We start from the raw sequence: 21,615 nt of genomic DNA, 5'->3' as shown, positions 1-21,615 counted from the left end.
AGGGCATAAAGTCGACAGACTGTGAGTATTAGAAGACGGAAACGGACACCTACATTCAGGCACCTCTACAAACTAGAGACGCAGAGGTTGTTCTCACCTTGGGGTATCCAGCTGAATTTAGCTCACAGGTTCTTTCAGGCATTCGCTGAACAACTGTTGGAGAAATTAAACTTGATTCAAACTCAGAACAACACACGGAGCAACGAGAGGTGAAACGACTGGATTTTTACTGCTAAATTTAGCACAGAGCCAGCTGAGCGATCTGAATGAGTAGATTTTCTTCACCTGGACATGGCACTCCACTTTTAGGCTGTGACTGGGCAGATTTCCTCTTTCTTGGCACATACAAAGGTGACATATCCCCTCCAATGTGGTCCATTCTAGGAGAGCCGACACCCTGAAGAAATCACCACTGGAGACACAGAAGGGAGAAAGTCAAGAGATGTGGTGATGGTGGAAAAACATCAAGGCTTCATTCTGGGTCCTGTTTAATAGTCTTATAAATATCTACACTGCATCTACTTGGTTACATAATTCAGAATTATTAGCATTTCTATATCTGTGACACATTTTCTCTGACATAATGTGGCCATTTATGAACAAATCTCCTAACATTATTGTTTTTTTTCACTGATATATAGATACAGCATTATTGTCGTATCATATCATCATGAATCAGTGCAGTTTATTCAGAGATTCTGATGTGATTCGAACTACAACTACTGAAAATTAACTTTTGCCCAAAGACTGTGATTAAACACAAAGTTGACACACTGAGTATTTCTACTTTACACAACTTTCTACTTCCACTCCACTACATTTTAGAGACAAATATAGTACTTTTACTACTAAAACTTAGATTTTTTGGTTGCTTTAGATTATTCAAATGAAAATAAATAAAGATTAATAATGATACATTATTAAAAGTTAAGCTACCAAGCTGTATATAACACACTGTTATCGCTGGCAGTGGTGAAAAGAACATTTACTCAACTATTTCACGGTACTTATACTTTACTACTACGCTTACTTGGCAGCTGTAGTTATTAGTTTTAAATCTACATTATAATACAACATATAAATAAATGACAAATATCTATATTGTCATAGAGTAAGTCATTAAAATGAACACCACCTTCACCTTTAGGTGCACCTAAATGCATCACCCATTATACTCCAGTAGCATATACTTTTTATTACTATCTATGTTTTCACAGTGATATATTAAAGCTGCTTCTACTCAAATCAAAATATCTGATATATCTTCAGTGTGCAACATCTCACATACGCCTGCGAATGAAGGTTTCTCTGTGGCACCTTGAGATTATTTGAGTTTACGGTTCTTTAAAGTATTCGACACTGGTTTTGCTGACACAGTGTGCAGTGCATCCTGCAGCAGCCTTCATGTTTACAGTGTGTGTGTGTGTGTGTGTGTGTGTGTTTCCATCATGCTTGACATTTGCTGTTTGTAAATGTGGATGTGATGCATCCCTGGCGTGCAACGTTCAAGGCCACTGCCTGCTGCTTTAAAAAAAAAACGAAAAAACAGAACTGAGCTATTGAAGAAGAACAGAAAATGTTAAAAGATAATGAAAGTGTGTGGTGTTTTATTTATCTCTGTCCATTAAAAAAAACAAAAAGGACTTGAAAGCACCACCATCATTGTCTGTGTGGATGATAAAAAAAAAAATATCATTTTGTTTTAACGTTAGACGACGATGTGCGAAAAAACACGTCCGCTACAGCAGAGTTAGGAAGCTAGCAGGCAGTGGGTTCACCTCAGCCCGTCCTGGCTGCCTTTTTATAGGGAGAAACACCAAAAGAGAGACGGAGAGGGAGAGGAGAGAGCCTACCGTCCTACAGCTCACTCCCTCTGCAAGGACGGCGAGCCTCCATGTCTTCGAGCCCGGCCTCCTCCGCCGCCTTTCCCCCGGCAGTGACACCACCAGGAGGGCTAACATCAAGGAAGGCCTGGTCCGGGTGGGTAACAGCCTCTGGGGTACAATCCTAAGCTTTGACAGCATCTAAATAAGAGGCAGGACGCGGGAGCACCGGCATAATTGGGCCGAGAGTGTGTGTGTGTGTGTGTGTGTGTGTGTGTGTGTGTGTGTGTGTGTTCTTCCGCGGAACGCCCTCCTGCTGGAGACAACAAATAAGACCCGCATCTGCTGCTGCCTTCACGGCCCGTCGGAAACACCGCCACCTCAAGAGCCAGTTGGAAAAATACACAAATGTAAACAGTAAATGTGGGTGTAAATAGCCAAGGTAGCCAGGTTTGTGTTGATATATTTGTATTTTGGTTATTATTTCAACCCAAACCATGTTTTTTTTATTTTTTTAATCCAAATATCCTGCAGGATATTGCAGAAATAGGCCTTTCTGTGTGAGTTTGCATGTTCTCCCCGTGCTTGTGGGTTTTCTCCGGGTACTCCGGCTTCCTCCCACAGTCCAAAGACCTCCAGGTTAGGTTGGTGGTCCTTGCAGGGGTTTGGCGAAATGCTATGTTGTTTTTGTGTTGTGCATAATAATGACAAATAAAGAACCAAGGCGCAAATAGACACTGTGATGATACGAACTCATGATGATCTCACAGACCATGATGAACAGCTGTAGATTAAACTACCAGACAGTATATAAAGTCATTACAATTTGCACAGATCTTAAACATCTGCAGCAGTAAAATGCAGCACACACATTCAGCAGCAGTAACATTAATCCAGACATATCAGATTTATATATATTTATATATATATATATATATATATATATATATATATATATATATATATATATATATATATATATATATATATATATATATATATATATATATACACATATATATATATATATATATATATACACAATCAGACTTACATACCTTTACTTAAGTAAGATTTTGAATGCAGGACTTTTACTTGTAGTCGAGTATTTACCTTTGATCTGAGTATTTTTCCACCACTGCTCTATACCGCTACACTTCCACATATTAGAGGAAAAAAATATGACATACGCTTTCCTCCACTACATTCATCTGACAGCTTCTATTACAAACAAACCATATGAGTTGTTACTGATTAAACTGACTATAAAGTAGTTAAATATGAACGGAGTTACGGAGTTTCACAGCCTGAGGAGAGAAGCTGCTCTGTAGTCTGGTGCCACGACAGAGGGTTCCTGTGTATCTGTTGGCAGACGGCAGCAGGGCGAGCAGGCTGTGTCTGGGTGGGTATTGTCTTTTAATATCCTGTCACCTCACCGATAACACTGATGCTCAGTAGATACCAGTTTTAATCATCCGCTGCAGAGCCCTTCTGTCCAGTTTGTGATGCTTCCAGTCTTTCCACTGCTCCTCTGTACCAACTACTTTAAGTTTCCTGAAGAAACGCACCTGTTTCTGAACTTTCTCAACCATGGTGGAGATGTGTAATCCACCTCAGCTCCACAGGTGTACGTCTCTGTGTCCAATAGGTCGTAATAATAAGCCAATAATGTAATATATCATGCTAAACTCCCTTCTGTGGGTCAATACGTCTTATTTTTTCTTATATGCATTAGTTCTTTTACCTTTAATACTTTAAACAGGATACATTTGCCTGCTAACTTCTAATGAGCAGAAGAATATAAATTCTACAACATAGTTTAGGATTTGGGTCTGTGTGTTACGATTAAAGTAATTCAGTATACATGTAATTTTAAAAAGTAGTATCACTGATTTAAACTGATATAATGAGACACTGACATTAAAAGACAGAACTATTGATCATTCCTGAAGCCCAATTGACTGATTATGTGCATTTAGGGACCAGAGAGCATGACCCACACATATATATTTGTACAATTAAGATCGCTGTATGCATTAATTCCACATATTTTTCCTCACATAATAACCAAATACTTGCATCTGCTCTTTTTGCTGTAAGATTTCTCCCAGAGAATCAAACTTTTACAGTTTATTTTCTTATTTCTTTTCTACCAACACACGTGAATGCATCAACCACATGTATTTCAGTCAGCCAGTCATTTCACCACTCCGGCATAGAAGTTTACGAGCAGACCCTGAAGGCAGCAGCAGTATGAAAGGCGGAAGGTGGGGGGGGGGGGCAGTCTATCTGTGAGAGCAGGCTGGCTGTCAGTGGATTAGGCATATGTACTGTAGAAATTCTTTAAATAACTTAAATAACAAATGAATGTATAAATCCACATTAGTTATATAACTAATATTATATCACTTATGTCTTGCTGTGCACAAATACAGGTCACATCCTTCCACTTCCTCTTTAGTGGCCAACTGGGGAACATGTCAAAGCAAAAGTGAAAGTGTGGCACACTTGACAGAGAGGAGTCGATGACTACGAGGCGGACGACTATGCCCCATCCATTTCAAAGGAATTATAATTCTGTGTCGTAAGTAGGCAAAACTATAAAGCTGTGATTAAGGTTAGTGAGGCTGTGAACTCTGAATCTCTACCATGCATCGCAGAAATATTGATTTGTCTCCGAGGTATTTTCACAGCTGTCTGTGCTGGACCAGCACAGAGAACACACACAAAGCAACATTTCCACAGCAGCTTCTTCTTTAGCTTTGGTTTCTTTTACTGTGTGATGTTGACTTTTCTGTGTTTCTCTATCTCCTCCTCAGAGACATGGATCAGTCAGTGACACCTGGTGAGGAAACAAAGTTACCGTGTTCTTAAACATGTGTTTCTCAGTCTTTAAGCTAGTAAACAACATTAAGTAATTACAACAGACAGGATTTAAAGCTGCTCTTATCAGCAAACAGCATGTGTGCAAGGTTCAAGGATGATTGGCTGGTAACTGTAAAACACAGGATTCTGTACTACAAAGTGAAAGTGAAAGAAACAAAGAACGTATACAAACAGTTGGCCGCCTCCCTAACCGAAGAACAGCTATACTCATTTCTCTACCACTGTAGGGGTAGAGAGACTTACAGGAGCATTGGCATAGCAGTTAGCAGTGCAGGAGAACTCATTCAGGCCAAATGTCCTTTTTAATTCCCCCCTTTTCTTTGAATCAAGCACTAATCAGCTGTTGTAGCAGCGACTGTTGCATTGGCAAACAGCTGAATGCTGCTTGGAACAGCCCTGAAGGACTGACAAGCTAAAAGTGAGACAGACTTGACCTGTTTGAGTCTGATTTGAGTATATTATATTAGTATTATTTGAGTGTATTAGGCAGCCTACTGCCTCCTATGAAGCCTCACTTGCTCCACTACCCCACACTGACGCCTGTGGTAAATGATATACACTGCAAATATGAACAGACATCCTGTGTTACACTTCCGGCTGTGATACTTGCAGCTCTTTCTGACAGAATCTGTCAGTATGCTAATGGCTTGCCGGAGAGCTCCACAAGGCTTACTCCCTCCTTTTGTAGAGTCAAAATGCTGCGTTCATGGCATCCGTGGTGTTGAAGGGAGCGCTCAGTTGTGCTAAGCTCTGACATAACTGGCCGTCATCCTGATCAAAACGCCAGAGGAGCGTGGATAAGTGCTTACATGTGTGCGTGCATGAACATTAGGGACTCTTAAGTTCTTAAGTGACCCAGTTTGGGGGTTTAAACTACTCAATTATAGACCAAAACGAAGAAGAACTGCAGAATCATTTCTAAGATGCTATAATCATATGAAAATTCAAGACGTAGTGGTTTTAAGTTGCTTTTTTTTGTTCCCTACATGTGGTTCTGGTGGTGTGGCTACACAAAGTTATGTTACAGCTAAGCATTGACGCAAACCCTCTTCTTTGTCTTAGCGTCATGGAAAAGGTTCTATGTCCACATCCCGGGAACAAGGAACGTGGCTTATGAGGCCCTTATTGCCAAGCTGCAAGGCGTTGGCCACACTGAGATGTCCTCTGCTGCAGACTGTGACTACATTCTGAATATCTGTCCGATCTCTTCGCGAGTCGGAGCGGACGTCAGCAATGCCCTGGAGAACATGCCAGGTAGGAAACACCTTTCTGCCACCGTTTGGCCAATTTCACATGGATGAAAAATTCCTTATTTTGGTATTAAAACACTTTTCCCAACATGTTCTAATTGATTAAATTTGTAATTCCCCTATTTTCATCAGTTCCTCCCAAGGAACCACATTGTTTGAGATATCATACTTACTGTCTATTATAACATCTCGAGAGCAGATGTAGCCTATTTTCCTTTATTCTCCATGAGTTCACAGCTTTGTGGCTCATCCACAATAATTTAGACACTGTCGCTGCTGCTGATTTTTGAAACTGCGGTGTGAGCATCTCCAGGGAGAAAAACCAGTGCTGCTCATGAACTCACATTCAGCACGTGACTGCGCAGTTACCTCCCAAATATTTTAAGTCATTGCTTTGGTTTTATGACCCACGACGCCATGTTTTCTTACCAGGTGGACAGAAACATGACTCCGAATCAATGCTAATGCTGCTCTGTATACGCTTGGATGTGTAAATAGGCAGTTTCTCCATATCAACCTTAAAAGGTGGTTATATAATTTTGAGTTTAACCCTTTCATGCATGAATTATTATTACCTCAGTCAGGATTTTTTGCAAAGTGTTTTTATTCATCTTTAGGCATGAAAAAAAACAATTTTCAACACAAATTTTATAAAGATATATTTACATGTCCTGTAGTTGAAATATAACTACTGATGCATGATGTACAATTCAGTGGACATGTGATTAATCATAATTTCCTCCCAATATAAAATCAATACTTGGAAAATTAAGCAATTGCATTACTCCTTAGATGTTACTTGATGTCACCATATTTTTCTTCTTTTTATAAAAGGTTTGAACAGAAAGAAATGAGCAACTTGGTGTTTCTGGCTGTCTGTCGGCCATCTTGGCTTCACACTTTTTTTTTTTTTTTTCCACTTGCAATGGCTTCCCACTGGTTATGAGATGATGCAGTAACATCCACTGTAGCGGCTGATGTGCAACTACACCATCAAAGCTCATGCATATACAAGAAAACAGCTTTTGAATAGCTGCACACTGTAGTGACCTCTATGCATGAGAGGGTTAAAGCTCGTTCTGCTGTTCCCAAAAAAAAAAATCACTTCAATTAATCAATTAATTGAATTACACCTGTTAATCCTATATTCAGAAACAAGAAACACTGTTTATTTGCATTGTATGTTACGTGTATGTGAAAATAATGATCATAAATATAGAACACTGATCTCTCCCCGTGAGTTTCATCTTGTTTCTGACTCTTTCTGACTTATGGTTGTGCCGTCTCTGTGCTCACAGGTGGGAAACCAGTGATTCTGGTGGTGATGCATCACACATTCGATAGTAATTATGTTCTAGCTGACAGCAAAAAGCAGGTGACCCACGCGGACGTCTGCCTCACTGTGGACTGTCTGTTCCATGAGAACAGACTGCTGCAATGTAATCGCAACGATATCGCCTGGATTGAAATTAGGACCTTTCTCGGAGTTTCCATGGTAATGACTAGATTTTTTTTTTAATGTTAATTAATACAGGCAGCAGGCACCTAACACATACAACAACATGGTGACATGACAAAGACGAATAATAAATAAAAGACAAGATGACTATTGATAAGATCCCTTCAATGATTCTACTGACCTCAGCAATACATGTAGAAACTGAAATATACATATGAAGGTAGACTGTGTTTATAAAGCTCTATCTAATCCTCACATTGTTCCCATTTAACAGTGTGTTGTGCTGCTTTGTTTGTTTGTTTCTTTCAGGTCTCAGATGGATACAACACAGCCTGCATTTGTAAGCGATTTGCTTTCGTTTCACACCTTTAAGCCTCACTCACGTGGCCGTATGCACATTAAAAGCATCATTGATCTGTGTGTATTGGCTGTGAAGGGATATCTCCCTTGTAATGTGTAATCAGTGTAAAAATAGGATGATACAGTTTGTCTTTTTAGAATGGAAATCCCTATATTTTTGTACTTTCCTGATGAGCTGCAGTGGGGAGACAGTTCACCAGCCCTCTAGCACAGTGGGGGATTTTAGTGAATGTTTTGAGTATGTGCACATTCAGTTTCCACTCTAAATAGGGTGAGTGAAGCTGGAGGTCAGTGGAAATGTGTTTGATCACGGGTTGCCTGGTTTGCTTTTCACACTGGACATCAGTGTAAAATCATAACTGTGTAAAAGTAGACAAAGACAAAAATAAAACAGATTAAAGAATATTGACATTAGCATTGTCAGTCTAATATGTGAGCCAAATCATTTCAGGTTTGTTTGAGTTGTAACTGATACCTGATCACTCATTGCTCCTGTTTTCTTCATTTCAGGGATGAGGCGCCATTGGTGGAAGGCTGCTCTTGGAATAGCAACAGTGGCGATCACTGTGATAATCATTGTTGTTGAAGAGCGCAAGAAATTAGGTCCGTAAGGGCCGTTACTAACATGCACACATGTGTCATGAGTATCTACAATATTATCTCAAGAAATGCCCCTCAAGATGTGCTATATAATGCATGTGTCATTGTCTGCAAAGACATAATAACGGAAAGATGCTATTATTCCCATTACTGAAGTATAGTTGTTTGGGTAGATAGATATTTCTGGGCTTAAGCTTTTTATCATTAATCTAAAGTGAAGTACAGGGAAACGGATGAAAGAAGGACAAGGCTTAATCATGTGGCTGAATGTTGCTATAGTAGGGCTTTCCACAAGAACAATGCTCCTTTGGAATAAAAATGTGACTGTAAAAGCCCACATTTGTTGGCTCGTGGCCCATTCTGATGTCACTGATCTCAGTTTGAGCATATTTCAATGAGTTTGTAGGTGCACGACTGATACAGACAGACAGGCGACAGAGCTGCTTAATGAGAATCAATAATTAATAGAATAAAATAGCTTGCTGGACTTAAATGAGTCGTCGGCTGGGAAACAAAATTGCTCAATGAGAATGTAAAGTCAGGCTTATGACCACAGTTACTTCACAACCCGAGTAATCGTGCTTTGGAGATGCCCTTTTTGTGGTATGTGCATGTTAACATGTGGGTGTAGTAGAGTTAGTTTCATCGTTGTGAAATAATTATCGCTGCAGCTTTGTACTCCTGAAAGTATTAAACTAATAATAATCATGTGTGTGTAAGTTTGTTGCAGATAAGCAAATGTGACGGATGTCTACCAGAAAGTATGTCTCATATGGTCTCATTTAAACACACCCATCACAGTTTCTGTTCCAACTTATCTCATGCATATATAATACACTGTTGCCCATAAAGTTGGAATAATTGTTCAATACCCCCAATTTTGTTCAAGCCTGAATACAAAGTTTGCAAAGGTTGATTGTGGTTAAAGTTTCATTTACATACATAGAACATAATAATTACATGTTTTATATGAATTTGTGTTTCTGAAAGAGCTTCTCTCCTTATTTCCTTCCCCTCTGCGGTTTTTGCTGCACCTTTAACATACATAAGAGGTTTTTCTGTGATCCAAAAACAACACTAACCGCCGGTGCCCATGTAAATCAGTCACTGTCCGTCCTGCTGCGTTCATCTCCTGCTACACACAGACACAACTACATGTCTCATCTCTGCACTTTAGCAGTCAACTGGAGGAGAGAACTTGAGTGTCGCACTTGGCAGAGACGAGTCAAGTGTGAGAAAAGTTCCTTATTTTGGGATGAAAAAAACGTTTGCACATTCATACATGTTGTAATTGGACTTGCAGTTCCTCTATTTTCATCCGTTCCTGTCAAGGCCGCACATTAAAATTATTAAAAAGTTATAAATCCTGGTGAGGCAGAGCCTCAAGGACGATGAACAGTCCTCTAAATTAGGACTTGGCACACATGCAAGCTAACTTTCTCTCAAAGAAATATCACCTGTGTGTTCACCTGGACCTGGAGTTTCACTTGTGGTGCCACGACAACCGCAGCAAATGGAGCTTATATTGCCAGCACTTCAGCCATTTTGATCTTCCCTCTCTCTCTCTCTCTCTCTCTCTCTCTCCACTTGATGACAGATCTGCACTGAGCGGTGGAGGTCTGGACGAGGGGGATTAGCTAACATGGAGGTGGGGGTGGGGGGTGTTAGGGTCACGCCTCTGGCCTAAAAAGGCGAAGCAGAATACCAGCAGCAGCGGGCCGCTCTAAGAATAACTCAGGGCCTGAGGCTCAGAAACATGGCATGAATGTAACGGTGCCTAATTTGATTCATGCTTTTATTCAGACTGATCCAACAAATGTAAACAAATGAGACTGAATGTTAGATTATGATTTATGTGCAAGTGATTTTTACTGAAGTGAAACCACCGTCTTCTCTGTGATCATGTGACTCCAGCAGCAACATTGGCTCTCTCTCAATCTCACTTTTCTGTTTCCCCTCCATCGTCCGTCAGTTCCCCCGTGGTCGATCTAATTCTGTCAGAGCCGCTAGAGAGGGGAGGAGGAGGAGGGGGGGGGGCAGCCTGCTCTATCTACAACCTCAGCCCTAACCAGGCAAAGGGCAAAGACAGTGACCACCTTAACTTGGTCTCTGTCCGTCTCCCCAGCCTCATCCACTGGGACGGAAGTCAGCTCACTGGACCACCTCGCTACCATTTGGACCCACGAAAAGCTTTTGACTTCTGGAACAAGAAAAGGAAAATACAGATTTAAGCAACAAGGATGGAAAAAGAGGTGTAGTGTTACAAGTGGGGGCCAAAGTTTCTTGCTAAAGTTTTCCACATATCCTCAGCGCCAGCCATTCTCATGACGTTGCTGGATTGGAATTAAACACTGGGATTAAACTGCACAGAGGAGTTGAGGATCTACCTTAAATATTTGTTTTCATGGCAAGATAATCTGCGCAAAGGGATTTACTGCTGTTAGCCATGACTGAAGCAGTAGAAGGTAAAGTATCTCCACACTACCCCTTCAGTACATAAAACAAGCTGTTCATCATGGATATTTGAAGGTCCTGCTGGACTGTATGTTTTGTTTTGCACTCTGATGTCTGGTGTGTAGGAGAATGTCATGCTTGGATGTATCTAAAAATATGGCGCTATCATGTATCGGCTATTTGTAATGCAGCTTTAAGGCCCCTGTGATATCTACAGTGCTGCATAAGATCAGCCGGCATCAACAGTGTGCCTCTGGTTCAGCTGATACTGTTGATATACCATTTTGGGCTGTTTTTCTGTAAATGCATCATGAAGTGAAACAAACAAGAGGCCCTGAAAGCAGCTTATGTTGCTGCTAAAGCTTATTCTGTCAGGTTATTCATGAGGGTTGATCGACAGTCCCATGATTGGCTTGTTAAAGTGGGATCATTTAGACCTTTATGACTTTTTTCAGAAGACATTTTGACATGCCACAGTTGGAAAAGCATTATATTCTTAAAGAGTTTGGCACTTTTGATCTGACAAGGGAGCTGATGAACCAGTATAACTGCAAACATCCGTGCAGGCAAACACTTTGATTACTTTAAGATAACAAGATGGTTATTATCCTCGAGTTGAGGATCAAAACTTGTTATTACTGTATTTTTAACTGTAAGTATATTTTACAGGACAACCTTGACACAAGTTCCACTTACTAGCTTCTCCTGAGCTTTCAAACAAATCTCAAGGTCTTTATTAGAGCTGGAGATGACGCCTCAGACCAACATGAGAACTGAACAAACTCCAGCTGCTGATCAGGACCATGACATCTGGTCGAAAGCTCCGGGTAAAGCTGGTAAAGAGTGGAGAGATTATTTTGTAAAGCTTGAAGCAGCTATTTTCCTATATCCTATTGTTATCTCATGATTACCTCTTAGTTATCACCTTATTACAAGAAAACAAATAGTGGTAATGAGTCTTTATCCTTTTTAATTTTGGATAATTAATTAATTCCTGTCAGAGATAACATTATTATTGAATATTTATCTCAGACTTTAAAACATTTATTAAACATGAGAAGCATCGATCAGTTAAGTCAACATCATAAAATCTATTAAAAGGTGCTGATACTTTAACGCTTCTCACAGACTCCTGAATATGAAGTCTCTCATGTGGTTTTTGGCAGCGAGTGTGTTCAAGAGTAACCATGGGAGTGATGACAGTTCAGTGAATAAACAAGTCAGGTCAGTCAGGAGTGTTTACAAAGCAAGATCCATAGCTGGGAAGTGAACTGATGTCTGTGAGGCGGAGCGCAACGTTGTGACTATAAAATTAAGAGAACCTGGTGGTAAAATATGGAAAAGGTTTTCAAAAGGTAGATTACAAATAATCTGTAAAAAGTGCTATGGGATCTATATTATACTGTATTACAGTCTTAAGGACATGAAAGCACTTTTTATTTGTGGTGACATGTAATCTATTTCCTCCTAAATAGTCTAAATAGAGAATCTGCAGTCTAAACACATTACAGCAGACGCACAACATTCATGCTAGTTGGAAACATGGAAGCAGCAGCTTGAATCACAGCTCCACCACCATGTTCAACCAGCCGGATCGTAAAGGTCTCTGCTGCACTTTGTTCAGCTCTGTGCACTCATTAAGGAAATGTTATGACTCCACTTCCCTGTATTCCCACCGAAACAGGCAACCATTAGCTCCTAATGAGTGAGCCGTCACGGATACCCAGTGAAAGTAACAACAGAAATGTCATCCACGGTGTGGAGACAGGTCAACCATAAAAGGAGGAATCGTGCATGGATGGCCGAGAGTTGGGTCGGGTTTCAAAAGTGGTGGTCAACAGAGGCATCAAAGAGACATGCTAATGATGTTCCAGTGCCCAGTAATAATGCCTAAAAAGTGCAACTTTGACATCTGATATGAGGAGTTTTCCAGAGGAGAAGCTTTCATGGCATCCTGGACATTTAGATTCAGCTATTTCTCGTGCATAAGTGGAAATGTTGGCCTGATGGTGACACCTCAGGACGGGTCAGCGGGTCAGTGGGGAAAACTAAACCATGGTTTTTGAGGTGATTTTGCGGAAGTGCTGCCCAACACCACAAAATCAGGAACCAGGAATGTAAAAACCACAACACAGTACTTAACTAGATGGCCATGGGTCAGTAATTTAGGTTTAGGTTAGAGAAGCAAGTACTGCACGGTGTGTATGGTTAAATTTATCTACACAAGCCTGAAAGAGGAAACAAAACTCTCTTCAATCAACTGCTGCTGCTCACCCTCCATGTTCTCCAGTCAATCTACCAAGTGATCAACACTTATAAAAGGCCCCACATAGTCAGACAGCTGGAAACTGTGGTTGAACTGAGCTGCTCTCAGTGTAGCATGATGTCAATGAATACTGTAGCTGAACCAGGAAGCCTGTGATCGGTTTGCGTCACAGAGGTGAAGTTCTGCAGTATTTAAATAGCAGCCTGGTTGTTTATGAGTGCAGATTGAAGGTAATTTGACAGTAATCTGCAAGCTTTTTGTGTAGTTTGTGTATTTTAACTTAAAGACTGACAACTGAACATTAAATCTTTAAATACAAACACAACATAAAGTTACATTTAAAGTTGTTCATTAACTTTTAGTCTGATTATATTTGAAAACAGCTGCAATGAATGTTTTACACTGTCTGTGTGTTCGGTGACAACGATGTTGGTCAAGGTGAGAATCTCACAGTGATTGTGACACCAGATTAATATTTAGGGCCTATCAAAATCCTCAGGAATCAGGAGTATCTAGATCACGTTTCATTGCAGTGGGGTCAGCAGCTGTCAAATATCTTGTTTTGGAGAGGTAGAAAGTCAATGCAAGTGGTTAAAAAAGCAATTCTACTGTGTTTGTGTGTAAGGAGGTTTTTTGTTTCTCTTTCTATTTATTCCCTTGTAAAAAAAAAAAGTGTGGTTAACAACATTCAGTCACACTTATTCACACCTACAGCAGCCGTTCAACGTCATGACAATCATCCCACATTAGCCACCAAGAGGTTTCATGTGCGGCCACTTGTATTTTGAACTGATCTGTTGGAGGCAGAGTAATGAGGTTAGACAGAGGTGTGTGTGTGTGTGTGTGTGTGTGTGTGTCTGTGTGTGTGTCTGTGTGTGTGTTTGCCGTTAAGCTGTTTGAGTCAGCAGTAACAGAGTAACCTACAGTAGCTGCCAGCACTGAGCTGAAGAGAATCAACAGGTGGCCTGAGCTCTCCCAACACTCCCACAGTGACATTAGCAGCTCCACCGTGACTGATTTTATGTGACAAAAAGAATCTATTATCTTTATGGAAAAAAGACAAACGTACAAAAAGGTACAACTCAAAACACAAAACAACGTTTGAGTTCTTGACCCACTTACCACACCTCCTGCCTATAGGCCAGGGGTGTCCAAACTGTTTTCACTGAGGGTCACATACAGTAAAACATCCAAAGGGCTGGACCACTCACTAGAAGTGAGCTGTATATATAACTTTAATCCACTACAGGTGATGTACATCGCCTCACCTCTAGTGGATTAAAGTTGGCAAAATCAATCAAATGTAGGTAAATTCTGCTTGATAAATGAATATGATTCAAGAAAAAACAGCCTTTCCATTAGTGGGCTTTCATTTATTAGTAGTGGTCCAAGCTGCTCTTTACCTTGCAGGCTGTTGTTCAGTGTGTTCAGGTGATCAGTGAGATCCACTAAACATGCCAACCAGAGAGGGTCACTGAGCTCATGAAGAGGTCGCTCCTTCTCTGCACTCTGTCTGGTTTACTCTGCACGTAGTGTTTATAGTCTATATTACACTTTGTATTTATCATTTTACCTGCAACATTTTGTATATTTTTATTTTGCTTATTTCTCTTGTTTGTATTCATGGTGGTGGTCACTTTTACTTCTTTACTATTGTAACACCAGAATTTCCCCCCAGGGATCAATAAAGTATTTCTATCTATCTATCTATCTGTCTATCTGTCTATCTATCTATCTATCTATCTATCTATCTATCTATCTATCTATCTCTCTCCAAAACTGGTCGATTTCTAATCTCTGGGAATGAAACTGCTGCAGCACAGATGCCACGACTGAGCCAGTGCACATGAGAATGGTAGAGCAGCCTTACCTCAACTTTCTTGGCCCTCGGCGGACACCGTAGAGGCCATTCCTTTGCGCTCACCTGTCCCAGCTGGAGCTCCATCCCGTCGTACCTCCACACAGCTCGTCCCATTTAAGTCCCATCATGCCAACTGCACCTGGCACAGCTTCAAAAACACCCTCACCCGTCGTGGTGCTCTTTAGGCTGTTCTCACATTGCACACCGCGTCTGAAACTTTCTACACTCACCTGCTCTCTCACGATTCCTTAAATCTGCCATTTTGGGTCACCTGTAGCACATTTCTTCTTCGGTTACTCATTTTATGGAGAAGCTGCCTTGTTCAAGACAGTCACTCCACCTAGTGGTGAGACTAAGAAGTACAACACAGTCCAGCACATCTTCCATGTGTGGGCCGCATTCCAATACATTTTGGTAAGATAAGATAAGATAAGATAAGATCAACTTTATTGATCCAGAGTACAGTACAGAGTTGACGCAACAATACAAAAGTTAAATACAAAATGCAAAGTGTAAAAGTATAAAGTGTCTCTAAGTGTGTAAAGTAAATACTTCCCTGATGTTTATGGTCTCAATTACTAGTTTACAGTCTTCTTGAATACAGCAGGATGTTTATTTAGTAAGTTATGGTCCCATTTAGAGGAAGATAGACGATGAAGCAGGCTATACTTTAGGTCTACTGGCTCCAAAATGTCAGTGAATGTTGGGCCTTCATTTGTCAGGTTTACAGCAACATGTTTCCAAATGAATCCTAATGTTATTTATTGTGAAACATCTCTATCATGCAACGTAGATTTGCAGTTTTCAGAGCAGACAACATTGGTGAGTTATAGCGACAACATTATTAGTACATTATTCAACAAGAGGAAAAAAGCTGGTTAAGTATGCAGCCTAGAAAACTACAGGCCCACAGCTTTAGGCAGTGTACTGTCAAAAATGATGCTGGATAGATTAAATGAGTGTGTAGTTTGATCCGGGGATGCTGAAATGGAGCGAGGCCTCTGTAAAGATGTGTCTCTCTGTATATCACAACACATCCTGCACACTTCTGGAAAGATCATGGCTATAAGCTGCCAGTTTATTAGGCAGGCAAATTAATCCAACAGCATATAAATGCATCCTGCAGCAAATCCAACCTTCATGAAGGTTTCAACAAACACAAAGAGGTCTTCATTTATTTTATTTGGGGTTTTCAGACTGTGTTGTGGTGTAAGAGGTGTTTCTAAGGGTCTTTTTTTGTCCACCACATTTATATCTATAAGGCCTAGGATAACTGACACAATACCACTACTACCACTTCTATTACTAATAACTATTCAGACTGCACCACATAGCTATAGTGCCCTCTTTGATGCCCCTATGGTGGATAAACTCCGATAAAGTGCCTCTATGGTGTCGCTCCAGTGGAGAAAACATGATGTAGATTCACTGATTTTCCTGGAATATGAAGAAATGATTGTGTAGGAGGTCTTGTGTCCTGCATCACATCTAATCACAGTGTCTGTGCTCCTCAGCGCGGTCGACCACCACCACCATGGTCATTGACACTAAGAATGGAGACGCCGGGTCTCACCCAAGAGTCCCTAAGAAAACTTTTGCAGATGACCTCCACTCCACGTTCAGCTCCCCGCTGGCCTGGATCTTGGTTCTGGCTCTCATCATTACGTGGTCTTGTGTTTTTGTCATCATGTTTGATCTGATGGACTACAAGACCGTTTCAGGTAAGGGGAAGTCTGCCCATTGTCCGAGCTCTGAAGAAGGACTAAATATGGTGCAGCCAGCTTTCACTTTTTTTTTTTTTTTACAGCCAGTCAAGTCAGACTGATGCAACTGAAACAATATGTTGTACACTATGAGTGCAGGACAGCTTCTTAAGGATTTAAAACTGGACTTACAGATCATCAATCATGATTATAAAGTGTATTTGGTCAGTAAATTACTCATTATTGACCTTTATTATAAGACAGAGCAGCCTGTGTGTAGCCTGAGAGGCAAAACCCAGGGCAAAACAATAATTCTCACTTCCTTACACCCCTCGCTGCTGCTCTTTAAGTTTATTGCTGTGAGCCCATGATGATAACTGACGGTGACTCAGATATAGGTCAATACACACTTGAACACTTCTCTCAATATTTCTTTCTTTAACTGAAAATCTGATTTATAAAAGCAGCAGCTGTTTATCTTTAACTATGAGCTGCCTTTAAAACAGCTTAATGTCAAACAGGCAGTGTTTCTGCAGGCAGTGGCAGTTTATTAAGATGTATAGATGAAGATATTATACTTTATTTATGTTTATATAGTGAGAAATGCACCCTGCTACTGATGATTAAATCTATCATAGCTACAAGTGGACTGTTTTTGCTGTCATGCCAGCAGCTTCATGTTGGCAGGCTTCTCAAGTGGCCAACAGTCGACAGTCCATCCTCAGGCTGAACGGGCGGTTTGTGTTCGCTCTTGGCAGAAAATGCGCACCATGTTTTAATGAACCACAACCAAGCAAGTTAGTCTGATGCAGGGTAGTTGGTGCTGTTTGACTGTTTAATAGTGGAGCACAGAAATGGGCTCATTTAAAGAGATAAAACCAGAAAGTAGTGACGGTAAGGATCTCTTCCTCTATGGGGCCTTTTCATTTTGACATAAAGAAGATAGAGTTAAATATATTGTTATATATTTTTGTATTGATGTTTTATGTATCTCTGTTTGTTGTCCAGCTAAATTGAACTTCCCTGGTATAAAATGTACTAACTTCACTCGTCCATTTGTTCCTCAGTAACAGCGACACAACTAAGTAGGAAGCATTGGCTCCATTTTTCCTCACAACATTAAAACGAACAATGCTTCCAAATCATCCATTCGTTTCTGTTGTGTTCAGCCTCACTCAGTTTTCTAACACTAACATGTACATCTTCCCTTAATGCTGAGTTCTTACATAATGATCCTCGCTGGAAACTGATAGAAAGTCGTTCTAGAAACTAAACCATCGAACCCAAAACATAGAAAATACATACATTTTCCTGTAGACTGTAATATTGCTAATTAAATAGATTTCAAATCCATCATTTCATCTTGAGAGAAAAGACAAAAGCACAGGAGAACAAACCAATGAGTGCATTGATATTTAGAGAAATATCAATGTCTCCTTTGTTCTTTCTGACGCAGAATAGATTAACCTTCACGTCACAGGCAGTACTCCTAATCGCCATCATGCCGTCACAGTGTGAACACTTTATTTAACATCACCTCTCTCTTCTTCCCCTCCCCTCCCCTCCCCTCTTGTAGCCTCACCACTGTGCTTAAATACCTCTGCTTATTGCCACTGTGTTTCTCATCCAACCAGGTCGTCCACCTCCTGCCGTCAGGAAGGTGTTAAAGGAATCAGGCCGTAGAGGCAAGGCACTTTATCTGCTACTAACTCCTCAGACCACCAGCTTTCTCTAAAGTCGCTGCTAAAAAAAAACTACCAATTATCTAACATTGACTGCTAATATTGGCTTTCAATGTTAGACGGGCCTTCACAGCCGAGTCTGCACGATGCAGCACACGCTGGTTTGTTTCTGCATCTCTGTCTGACGTTGGCGTTGATAGTATTCGATTCAGATATACAGTAACATGACGTTAAGGATAGTTTGTAGTTTGGTTTGTGCAGAGGAGATATTTCTGATGTCTGTTTAGCATGTTCATCCTGTGTCTTTTATGTCACCTGCAGTAGATTGTGTGCGAAGAAATAAAGGCTCCAATATATCTTGATTTTATTTTAAGGAAAAAAATATTTTGAAGCTTTTAGAACAATTTCAGATGAGCTTGATTTGCCAAATCAGTCCTGGAGGCTATCCGGAGAAACAATCCAAATTAATCTCATTTGAAATTTCTGGCCTTGAAATTCATCTTATGGCTGTATTTTTTTCTGCTCTATTATTTTTCTGTATTTCTCTGAATTTATTTTGCCTGTTGCTTCTTCTGCGGATAGATCTGGTTGCATTCAGGGCCGGAAAACTGTGATAAACAAAACCATTCCCTGAGGACAAACTAGTTTACAACTAATTATACATTTAGTTTTCTTCCTTTTTTCTGAAACTTGACTCTAAACCTCTCTTTGGGATTCAGATCAGCTGCCCTGATTCCAAATGAACCATGTTTTAAAAGTGTTTTCACCGGTCCTCCTTCATCAGACAAGTTTGTATGCAAGCACTGGAACACTCTCTGTTTAATTTGAAGCTAAATGATTAATTGAGAATCAATATTGTGTTAGACACAGATTAGAACCCATGAATAATAACTTGATGAAAGAGGGTCAAAGTGATTTTTCCACTGCTTTGTAATGTAATGTCGAAGGCCGTTTGCTGTGGTTAAACTGGAAAGGTGGGTGATCCCTGCTCCTATTACAATATTGATCAATACTTGAAATCCAGATTGCAGCTTTTTGATATGTGGCCCCACCCCAGGTTAACCCTCCGCTCCAGAGTTTATGTTTTCGGGCATTTCCTCATTGCAGAGGAATGAGAGCCTCGTCTGCACTGAGAAAATGTTATGAGTAAGAGTCCAGGAACTCTTACTGATATTGGATATGTTTGGCAAGGAAACCAAACTTCAGTCAAACTAAATGAGTGACTAAATCAACTGGTGTGTTTGTGTGCCTCCGCTCCCGTCTCTGCTCCACCAGTCGGCCTCAGCAAGATCGGCTCAGACCCCATGAAGGCGGTGAACGACGCCGTGGAGGAATCAGCAAACGTCCTCAGTGTGTTGTTAAATTTTGCTGCCAACTTGATCGCTCCTGAAGAAGACGAAGGTACGGTGGCTCCACAGGTGTTAGAAAACCAAAGAGTGCATCCCATGAAGCCACAAAGAGCTCTTACTCTTTCCCCTCTTCTCTTCTCTAGGAAATCTATACGCAGTGAGAAAAAAAGGTTTGTATTGATGTACTTCCTGTTGCTATCATCCTCTTGCTGCAGATAATGAGATGCTCGCTGCTATGAATGTCTTGTTCATGCCGCACTGCATTACAAGTGCTGTTCTTTATATTATTCTTTTTTTTTTTTGAGCGTACAATAGGAGGCAGCTGCAGCCACTGAAGATTTCTATTCCACCTAAAATAAACATATAGGATGAACTTGACTTTACAAGACAAACTCTTTGATGTGTGAAATCAGTGGGTGGATAATGGAGTTATACATGTACACATACATGTACAATGTGATCAGGGACTGTAGGAAGACAGACGTGGATCTAGGCGACAACACTGCCAGAGATTTGATGTTTGTTATTGTGATAGTTTCACGCTGACTTGATGTATGAACGATCTCAAAGATTCAAGATGGTTGGAGGAGGAGGAGGTGGAGGAGGAAGTGGAGGTGAAGATTAAGAAAGCGAAAGGTATTTTATGACCACTATTTCTCCATGAGCGTGTGGATTAACAGAAATAATCCAGTACCCTTGTAACAGTAGAGTAATGAGGCAACAACAATAAATCACAGTAGTCAAAGGTATGTGTTGATTCTTATTCTGCCACTTTAATCATTTGTCCCATAAGAAGCTTGTGTGTTTCTCACTAACTCTCTACAATAACTGCTTCCACTGAGCTACTCATACTGACAATATGTGGCTTGGAATAACATGTTTGATCCAGTTGAATCTGTAGTTTTGTTCTGTTATGTCTCTGATTGCATTTGTCTCTCTGTGTTCTAGGAGAATTTCTACCATCCCGAAGTAAAGGTATGCACCTCTTCTTTGGCTCATTCATATTCGAGCCTGATTGTTCAGACTCGGATAGATATATTGGATGCTGGTTCAGAAACTGCTTGCATCCTCTTACACTTCACATGTATTAGGTACTGTAGCCATTACATCAGTGTTTGCCTCACTCTTAAAGCTGCACTAATCAATAGTTTTACTCCTAAAAATGGATCAAATGACGTATTGACAAACCTATGAAGAATAATCCCCCCGACTCTGCAGCTTCCCTCAGCTCCATGCAGCGCTTTAGCATCTTTCACCTCATTCTTTTAGCTACAGCCTCCACATAGTGAAGCGTAAAGAGCCAGGTTTGTCCCTCAGGAGTTGGTGGAGACCAAAACAGATCAAAAAGGAGAGTGAATGATTGTGAACTTGCATTTTCTAGTTGGTCAGAGACAAATTATTGCTTTTCTTTATCTGCTGAATGTGCAAACAAGCAACTGTGCACATTTTCCATATCACTGTTATAATATAATAATTTGATAAAAACATTTTTTTTTTATTAATTCCACTAATGTTGTAGATTTATGTTTTACTAAAGTACGTCAGTAATCTGTTTCTGATTGATGTTCACTGTATAAAAACATCACAGTGATAATTAGAGTAACACTAATATGTTTTTATAGTTATAGGGATGCAAGCAAAGACAAACCTACCGGCAGTTGAAGTTGTGGAGGAAGATGAAGAGGTGGGAGAGGAGGAGGGAGAGGAGGGAGACGGAGTGGAAGCTGCTGAGGAGGCTGAGGAGGAAGAGTATGCAGAAGAGGAGGAAGAACTAGAGGAGTATGAGGAGGAGGAGGAGGAGGAAGAGTATGAGGAGGAGTATGAGGAGTATGAGGAGGAGTATGAGGAGGAGGAAGAGTATGAGGAGGAAGAAGGAGAGGAGGAGGAAGGAGAGGAGGTGGAGGAGGAGGAGGAGGAGGAGG

At 40.5% G+C, this 21,615-nt stretch overlaps 2 protein-coding genes and 1 long non-coding RNA gene across 5 annotated transcripts in view; 2 read left to right on the top strand and 1 right to left on the bottom strand.

Annotated features, from left to right (window-relative positions):
* Positions 1-97: 97 nt before the first annotated feature.
* LOC139217505 (uncharacterized) lies at positions 98-1,948 on the bottom strand. The gene is made up of 3 exons (XR_011585626.1): positions 1,854-1,948; positions 286-412; positions 98-153 (listed from the first exon to the last, which is right to left on the bottom strand). It is a non-coding gene; the product is annotated as an uncharacterized lncRNA (long non-coding RNA).
* Positions 1,949-4,297: 2,349 nt separating this feature from the next.
* LOC139218026 (uncharacterized) lies at positions 4,298-9,086 on the top strand. Of its 3 annotated transcripts, none has more exons than XM_070849557.1 (6): positions 4,298-4,407; positions 4,643-4,668; positions 5,772-5,963; positions 7,258-7,454; positions 7,728-7,758; positions 8,289-9,086. In XM_070849557.1, exons 1-6 carry the CDS (start codon positions 4,349-4,351, stop codon positions 8,387-8,389), a joined length of 606 nt encoding a protein of 201 aa, XP_070705658.1. In that variant the 5' UTR covers positions 4,298-4,348; the 3' UTR covers positions 8,390-9,086. The 3 variants fall into 3 exon arrangements, with proteins under 3 accessions (XP_070705658.1, XP_070705660.1, XP_070705659.1); XM_070849559.1 differs by having other exon boundaries at positions 4,309-4,440; XM_070849558.1 differs by having other exon boundaries at positions 4,311-4,504.
* A 1,357-nt stretch (positions 9,087-10,443) lies between these two features.
* The window catches only part of LOC139218293 (enolase-phosphatase E1-like), a 28,351-nt gene continuing 17,179 nt past the window's right edge, over positions 10,444-21,615 (top strand). Inside the window, exons 1-7 of the mRNA XM_070849857.1 lie at positions 10,444-10,843; positions 16,474-16,680; positions 18,297-18,347; positions 19,620-19,745; positions 19,837-19,863; positions 20,642-20,668; positions 21,316-21,590. Coding sequence (XP_070705958.1) covers positions 10,825-10,843; positions 16,474-16,680; positions 18,297-18,347; positions 19,620-19,745; positions 19,837-19,863; positions 20,642-20,668; positions 21,316-21,590 — 732 coding nt within the window. The 5' untranslated portion in view covers positions 10,444-10,824. The remainder of the gene's footprint in view (positions 10,844-16,473; positions 16,681-18,296; positions 18,348-19,619; positions 19,746-19,836; positions 19,864-20,641; positions 20,669-21,315; positions 21,591-21,615) is intronic.

This window comes from Pempheris klunzingeri, chromosome 18 (genome assembly GCF_042242105.1).
Source record: "Pempheris klunzingeri isolate RE-2024b chromosome 18, fPemKlu1.hap1, whole genome shotgun sequence".
Taxonomy (NCBI): Eukaryota; Metazoa; Chordata; class Actinopteri; order Acropomatiformes; family Pempheridae; genus Pempheris; species Pempheris klunzingeri.
The sequence above is the reverse complement of the archived record's forward strand: the minus strand, read 5'-3'. Positions and strand labels throughout refer to the sequence as shown.